This window comes from Oncorhynchus tshawytscha, linkage group LG03 (assembly GCF_018296145.1).
Source record: "Oncorhynchus tshawytscha isolate Ot180627B linkage group LG03, Otsh_v2.0, whole genome shotgun sequence".
Lineage (NCBI taxonomy): Eukaryota > Metazoa > Chordata > Actinopteri > Salmoniformes > Salmonidae > Oncorhynchus > Oncorhynchus tshawytscha.
The window spans coordinates 31303691-31311459 of NC_056431.1; the positions used below are offsets into that span (position 1 = coordinate 31303691).

The following is a 7769-nucleotide window of genomic DNA, read 5'->3' on the forward strand; positions in this document are numbered from 1 at the left end:
TCTGATTGCAAGATAATTTAATATTAATAGCCCTTATGCACATTCCATGATCGAACGTTCTAAACACACTTCCTATCGGTGTGACAATTTCCTGTCAGTCTAGTTGTTATCGACGATATAACGTTACTACCACTATGTCGCAGTTTTTTTACTAGGGGTCTTCAGGACTTGCCTCGAATTAATATCAATGATGTACATCGAATTGTTAAATCAGCCTCAGAGACTCCAGCTAGCAAGAATGAAAAGGGGTTCAAGATGTATATAGGAAGCTACATAGACAACTATGAAGGTGAGTACCAAGTCGGTGACAGATATAACGTTAGCTAGCTACAATCATTAGCTAGCTAATTTAACTATTAACTGTAGCTAGCTAGTTACTTCGTAAAATGATGTAACGTTGACAGAATCTACCTGAGAATGTGTGTATTTTCGTTAGCTTGCTTAAGTTATGCTTGGTAGCTATATTTGCTAGCTAAAAATAATTGTTATTCATGTCTTCTACACAGTATCTAACAAAGATACATTGACAGGGGAGATCACCGTGAGGGCTGCCTGTCACAGGTCCATGAGGAAGAGTGAAAAGCCACACAGCATGAGAGTAGGGAAAGGTTATAGATAGCTACTAGGGACCTTGTTAAACATCTTTTGTGAGAGACACTGTCATCATGGTCAAAATGTGTTGGGGACAGTGTCAACGTTTAATCTTATCAGTAGATAGATATTAATGATGGGTCCCAATCACAATTTAGAATTGCCCACTTTACCAAATAACCTGTTAAGATCTGTTGATGCAGTGTTTGGTAATTGTGTTACTGAGACACAATCTATTCCTGTATAGTTAAATGAGCCCCTAGTTAATAAGACTAGACACTACTATGTTTATTGTTATTTATGGGCCACATCATACTTGTTTCTCACTTCAGTCACTTCACTTATCTTCAGATGGAGTTAAAGCACCAGTGATAGTGGTCCAAAGCCACTGCTCATGTGTTGCAGGAAGTGCTCTATGCAATCATCTGGTGGCCCTTCTTTACCAGACAGCGCACTACTCTCAACTAAACATTCCTGCTGCAACACCAGTTCACAGCTGCACAAACACAGAACAGCATTGGCACAAGCCAATGTAACAGTATAGACTTTAAGTCCGTCCATCCCCTCGCCCCGACCTGGGCGCGAACCACACATCAACAGTCACCCTCGAAGCATCGTTACCCATTGCTCCACAAGAGCCGCGGATCTTGCAGAGCAAGGGGAACCACTACTTCAAGGTCTCAGAGCAAGTGACGTCCCAGATTGAAATGCCACTAGCGCGCACCACCGCTAACTAGCTAGCCATTTCACATCAGCTACACCAAGAACACTTGTTAGTCTATCAATATCCATAAAAAAATGCACCTGAAAAGTTTTCAGCCAATGTAACAGTAAATCTGTGTTAATTAGGGTGTGAAACCAGGTCCGATTGATGGGATAGAGTTCCGTAAACCTACTAACTCGTATGCTGATGGAATAAGGTAAGTTGGAGGTTCCTAGAATGGAAACATTTTAGAAAACATTTTCTTGTGATTGTATCCAGATGATAATGACAAATGTTTGGGACAAAGACTGGGGGTAAATATATAATCTATAAATCTGTATATTTTAATTCATTTTATTTGAACTTTCGGGCTTGTGCTGTTTCTGTAAAAGTTACATGAGTCTTTGTCATAGTAATCTCTCCAACATGATGTTAAGGTTTTAAAATGTTTTGCAGAAGTTCTCTCTACAAAGCACTCAATGGATACATGCCTGACATGGACCTTCTCCGCGTCTCAGAAACGTATGCCAACTTTTCTCCACTTTACTGCCCCTCGTGACAACAATGGAAATGTCAGCTGACCAAATGGTTGGTTGAGTCTGCCTTTGGGCCAGTGCAAGCCGGCAGTGTTCTGTCCTATCAGCTTCCACAGCCAAAGACCTGTTAAATTGTGAAGATTGCCAATGCCACTTCTCCACCAATACTTCCATTAGATGGCTACAGGCTTCAGGCTTCCCAGTGTGCTTACTGAAGCCATCAGGAGCAGTTACACCTCAAGGCATTAGAGACAACCTACGAGATGTCACACAAAGTTGAGGTTGCTACAAGGGAGCAGAGCAGCAGCCCAGAATGGCATCAGCTCAGGAAAATAAGAATTATCATCCTCTCATTTCCGAGAGGATTGCCATGTCCAGGGAGACACCTCAGCTGACCACCTAGCTGAGCGGATGTTCAAGGGATCTGGTATGCAGACCATGGAGGTGAAGGGGGCTAGCCATGGAGCCAGTGGCTGTACAGGAGTACTGCACACTGAAGAATGTTAACATCTTTCCGTGTGGCTTCGTAGTGCACCCAGATGCTCCATGGTTAGGATCCTCTCCAGATGGAATCATATTTGATCCCAGTGTGAGACCAAACTTTGGACTCTTAGAGGTCAAGTGCCCAAATGTACCAAGTTATGTTGACGGCCCTTACCTGAAGATACAGAATGGAGAGCTGAAGTTGAAGAGATCTCATGCTTACTACTGGCAGGTGCAAGGTCAAATCCTTCTCACAGGTTGTAGCTGGTGTGACTCTGTCAGCTGTGCACAGGAGGACATCCTAGTTGAAAGGATATATAAAGATCTACAGGTTTCAAAAACTATGAGAGGTGGTTGACCACTTGTATTTTTACCACTACTTGCAGAAGTGTCTTTCGCACCTGAATGGATCCCCTGCATGGGTGCCAAGTTTAGTGGTTTTATGAAAAATAAGTAGTGATGTTCTTGTGAAGAAATCTACAGTAGAATAGATTTGTTAAAAAAATTAAAAAAAATCAGCAAATGTTCAACAGTTCAGTTAATCAATTACACATCTCTAACATTGTATTCAATCTTGCATTCTGGCTATTCTGTGTTTACTTGATTTCTTTCCCCCCACCCCTGTCACTCATTGTCTAATTAAAGCTGTTAGATTTGCGTCAATTCGAATCTGGTATCAGGATAAATATGACAATTAGTCACCGATTTTATACTATGTATTTTTTATTAGCCAAGCAATAAGTGGTAAATGCAATTTTCGTATATACGGGCTCTCTGTCCCACCTCGCAGGGCAAACGGAGAACTGACAAGATGTATGTAAACAGTATTCTTTATACTGTGATAGACAGTTCCAACCCGTCTGTTGGCCTATCACAGTAGAGGCTGGGCGTGGTTTAAACTTGCTCAGTTTATTTATTGCAGGCGCTCATGCGGGTCCCCGCCTCTTGGCGCTTCTGTTGATAGATGTAACTGTTGCTGCGAAGAACATCCATGCGCTCATACCGTTATCTCGCACCTGGCTCCTGTTATCTAACAAAAGACCGCTTGTTCTCGCAACACCCCGCTCTGAATGTGCCCCCAAACACCAGGTCTCTTTTGAATGTGCCAGTTTCACGCGAAGACAGTAGGAACAACACCTCTTTTAGGTGTCGTCGCCTCCCCCCATTTTTCCCTCAACAAAGTCACTTTCGAACGAAATGTGTACTACACACCATTGTGTGTTTGGTGACAGCAAAGTTGTCACGACGTACTGCCACCAACCACCTTTTTCTGAGCTCTACATCGACCGGGAAACGATGGAAGCTCACAATACCATTACATTTGGAAGAAACTGAACACAGAGGCACTGAACAATGTTCATTAACACCTCCTTCGCGGGGCTGTAATTTAAATGTAGTCATTGCGAACTATTTCTGTCAGAAATGCATTGACGATAGCTAGTAAGCTAATGATAAAATCAATAGCAGAACTCGCTCCAGAAGTCATAAACCCGATCGGAAGTAAATTAGAACGTTGGAGGCGGTATAATGCATAGAGCCTATTTCTCTACCATAATGTCGTTTTAGAGAATTTGGCAGGGCGCTTAACCGGCCTCACAACCGCAGACTACGTGTAACGATGCCACCCCAGGACCTCCACATCCTGCTTCTTCACCTGCGGGATCACCCAGACAGCTGATGAAAGTGTGGGTTTGCACAACCGAACAATTTCTGCACAAACTGTCAGAAACCATCTCAGGGAAGCTCCAGTTTGGCGTCATAACTGACCAGTGGGAAGGCCACTGGCACGCTGGAGAAGTACGCTCTTCATGGATGAATCCCAGTATGGCATCGTGTGGGCAAGCAGTTTGCTGATGTCAACGTTGTGAACAGAGTGCCCCATGGTGGCATTGGGGATATGGTATGGGAAGGCTTAAGCTACGGACAATGAATACAACTGCATTTTATTGACGGCACAGAGATACCGTGACGAGGTCCTGAGGCATCACCTCATGTATCAGCAAGATAAGGCACGGCCCCATGTCCCAGTTCTTCCATGGCCTGCATACTCATCAGACAGCTACCACTTCCAATTCAAATAAGCTTGAAAAAAAGTGAATGACATTTGTTTTGTGACTACCAGCGCCAACGCAAATACGCAAACACGTTCTAATTGAGCTAGGCGTCAAAGTAGACAACCCGCCTGCGCGGCTTCGGTTGGGTCATAATTCAAAACAATACATTCACACTCACCTTTGAGTTTAGACCATCTGTTTTTAGACGCTCGATAATTATGTGCACTGCTCACCTTTCAAGTTTCAATGTCATTTGCTAGTAATGTTCTAGAGTAATGATGCAAGTTTTATCAGGTCAGCTACAGTAGCATGCACGGTCTGTATAAAATACAGCAAGCTCGCTAGCTTCATTTAGTTAAGATCTTAACTTTCTAGGTGTTTCAACTAGAAAGGCTTGCTGTCGGTGGTGCTGAAATCAATGGTTGAAATGCTGCAAGCAGAATCTATCAACAAACGCTAATTATTTGTGACGCATACTATTTGAATTGTTAATTTAAAAATCACAGCAATGCTTTATTACAGTATCTCTTTAGTAAACAAACACATGCACAAGCTGCACTCTGTACATTTTCAGAGACAATTTGATATAATCAGTGCATCAATGCTGGATTACGAATCAATCCAATGTTTTTCTTGTTAAAGAAATATTAAAAATATACAATTTTCTGAAAATTAGATGAGTGCAAATAAAACGCTTGAACTTTATTGCCGAACACTAACAGAGGGGAGTAGCCAGTTGCGATCTCAAAACGGAACTGTCTATTTATGAAGCAGGCAGAAAATGAGACGCTTCAGAGCTATTATTATTGCCCTCAAATAGTATTTTGTGCACACATCAGATCTTCAGTAGAAAGTGTCAGGTCAAGTCCATGGTAAGAAGTTACAGTGCAGTGCCAGGCCCATGAGCCAATAGGAGATGAAGTACCCTAGAATCCATTGTGTGGGAATAGAGCATGTCTTCCAGCGGGACAGTAGATGAACAATGGGGTTTTGGGGTAAGTACAAGAAGACAGTCCTAGGTGTCCCCCGCTGCTGCCCCTTATTGTATGTGGGTGGTGACCTTCGCTGAAGGAGAGGCTCGTAGAGTAAGAGCAGGTGGGCACTGATCCAGAAAGGTACAGGGGAGGAGGAAGACAGAAACCGGGTCAAAACCTGGAGAAATCAGTAAAAGAGAATAACATTAATGGACTAGACGAGCTGCCTGTATTTCATAAAAATCTTCAAACACAGCAATTTGTTTAACATTGTAACTGTTGTTCCCCCACTAGACCTGTTAAAATCCCCTTACATAAACATTTTCCACTAATTCCTTCCTTACCTGCACATGCATGCAGAATGTTCCAAATCCCAGGAGCATTGTAGCATGCACCACATACAAAAACACCCTGGGGCTGTAAAATCCAGGTGTGGGTTTGTCTGGCTGTTTATTTGCCCCTCCGTCCCACAGCCCCAATCTCAGACACCTGGTTGGGTTAGCCCTATAGTACATGTAAGCTGCCGCCATGCCCAGAGTTGCCATGGGCAGTGCCAGCAGGAAGTTGGGTATCTGCTTAAGCTGGAAGTAGCGCAGGAAGCCCACATCCCAATACACATCCTGGATATGAGAGTAGAGCAAGGGGAGGGGTCGCAGGCACCAGAGGGGTGGGGGTGCGTTTTCGTCAGGGACCCTGTAGCCTTTATCCTCAGCAAGCTGGATGAGGGCAGGGGAAACCTGCTCCAAGGAGAGGGAGGGTGTACAGAACACCCTGTACCCATAGTACTGGAAGACCAAGAAGGGGAGCGCAATAACCGCTGTGCCCAATGCAGCCGTGAACAGGAGACGTGCGACGATCCAGGTGTAGTGGAGGCATTTGTTGTGCCTGTTATTGTCCTTACGCAGTCCCCAGATCTTGGACAGGGCCTGTTGCAGGGGCAGATACAGCAAGAATCCTACATTAACAAGTCCATTGGCTCTCGCAGCAGTAGCTATACTCAGAGCCAGACAGGCTCTGAAGGTGTATCCTCTCTCAAGGAGAAAGAGGCCACCGAAGGTCAATGCAGCAAACAGGCTCTCTGAGTAACCAGCAGTCATGAAGACATTGGCAGGGGTGAGACAGTAGAGTAAACTTGAGACTAGAGCAAGACGGCGATCCTGCAGCACCACACGGCCGAGTCCATACAGTGCTACCACACTCAGCAGGAAGAGGGCGCTGTTACCCAAGGCAACAGCCAGTAGCAGGCGTCCACGCAGTGTAAGACAGCCACTGAGGGGCCGTAGTATAGTCTCTGCAAGCCCCCGCAGTATGACAGGGAACAGGGGGAAGAAGGCGTAGTTGTGCTCATACAGGTAACCCCTCTCAGCAATGAAGAGGAAATGCTCTGCATCCCAGTGGGAAAGGCCCCCTAGAAACCATTGCACTGCAGGGTCCAGAAGCCGAGGCTCCTCTGCACGTGGAGGAGTGAATGCATCAGCTTCGTGATCTGGGATTGCAGCATTTAGGAGAGCCTGAAAGGGAGGCATAGCAAACATGAGACACAAGCACACACTAATGACACTTTTCAAATCGATTAACATCCAAGTCCTTCAGTCTGTGGACGTCATGTTTTAGTTAACCAGCAACTATTGTAAATAAATACAATATTATTACTGACCTGTATTAGTAGTGACAAGCCTCTTGTGGTGGCGGCGAATTGCAGAACCGTCTTCACGTCCATCTGTCATTACAATGAACAGCCTTTCCCATAACAATATCTAGCGCAAGCTAGCTTGGTGTGGATGGTACGAAGGCAACACGATTTTCAGCCTCTACAAACTCGAAATAGACGGTGGCAAATGGGACGAAACGTTGACATTCATTTACACACGGTCTATTTTTTGCTTTAAAAAAAAATGAAACGTTACACGTATCTTTACCTTTTGATTAGAGGAGCCAGGTCAGAACCATAGACATTAAGGTCAGAAACCTTCATGTTCTATTGTTGGAACTGGTTGGTCCGCTAAATTTTTACTTCCGGTGGAATTTTCTTTATTTCAAAATAAAAGTTAGTGAAAAAGATCGTCTCCAGCTGTTAAGAGGGGAATACTATTTGCTTTGAATGATCAATTATCATTATTGCATAATGAAATACTACAATAACTTATGACCTTTCACAAATATACTAATTACGATACCATATAAATTATAGATGTATCTTACAATCGACTAGTTTGTCTTGATTCAAATCCTAGAAACTAGGAAGCTGAGACAAAGGGGATTGCACACCAGTGTGCAGGATTTTATCCCAGCCCAGTTCTAACATAATAACCTGATTCAGTTTATCAAGCTTGACTATTAGTTAAATCAAATGTTCTAGTACTGGGCTAAAAACAAAACAAAACAAACAAACATGCACACCCAGTACTTTCACAGGGCCAGCCAGGGA

General features: G+C 43.9%; 1 protein-coding gene across 1 annotated transcript; it reads right to left on the bottom strand.

Annotated features, from left to right (window-relative positions):
* Positions 1 to 4879: 4879 nt before the first annotated feature.
* On the bottom strand, positions 4880 to 7346 carry pigv (phosphatidylinositol glycan anchor biosynthesis, class V). The gene is made up of 3 exons (XM_042314373.1): positions 6999 to 7346; positions 5686 to 6852; positions 4880 to 5519 (listed from the first exon to the last, which is right to left on the bottom strand). The coding sequence occupies exons 1-3, from the start codon at positions 7059 to 7061 to the stop codon at positions 5229 to 5231; spliced, it is 1521 nt and encodes a 506-aa protein (XP_042170307.1). The 5' UTR covers positions 7062 to 7346; the 3' UTR covers positions 4880 to 5228.
* Between the last annotated feature and the right edge of the window lie 423 nt (positions 7347 to 7769).

Excerpts from the sequence above, each read along its gene's own strand:
- pigv (XM_042314373.1), bottom strand. The coding sequence starts at position 7,061 with ATGGACGTGAAGACGGTTCTGCAATTCGCCGCCACCACAAGAGGCTTG. Across the intron at positions 6,853-6,998 it reads GCTTGTCACTACTAATACAG|GCTCTCCTAAATGCTGCAAT; the intron begins GTCAGTAATAAT and ends CCTCCCTTTCAG. Across the intron at positions 5,520-5,685 it reads CATTCTGCATGCATGTGCAG|GTTTTGACCCGGTTTCTGTC; the intron begins GTAAGGAAGGAA and ends TGATTTCTCCAG.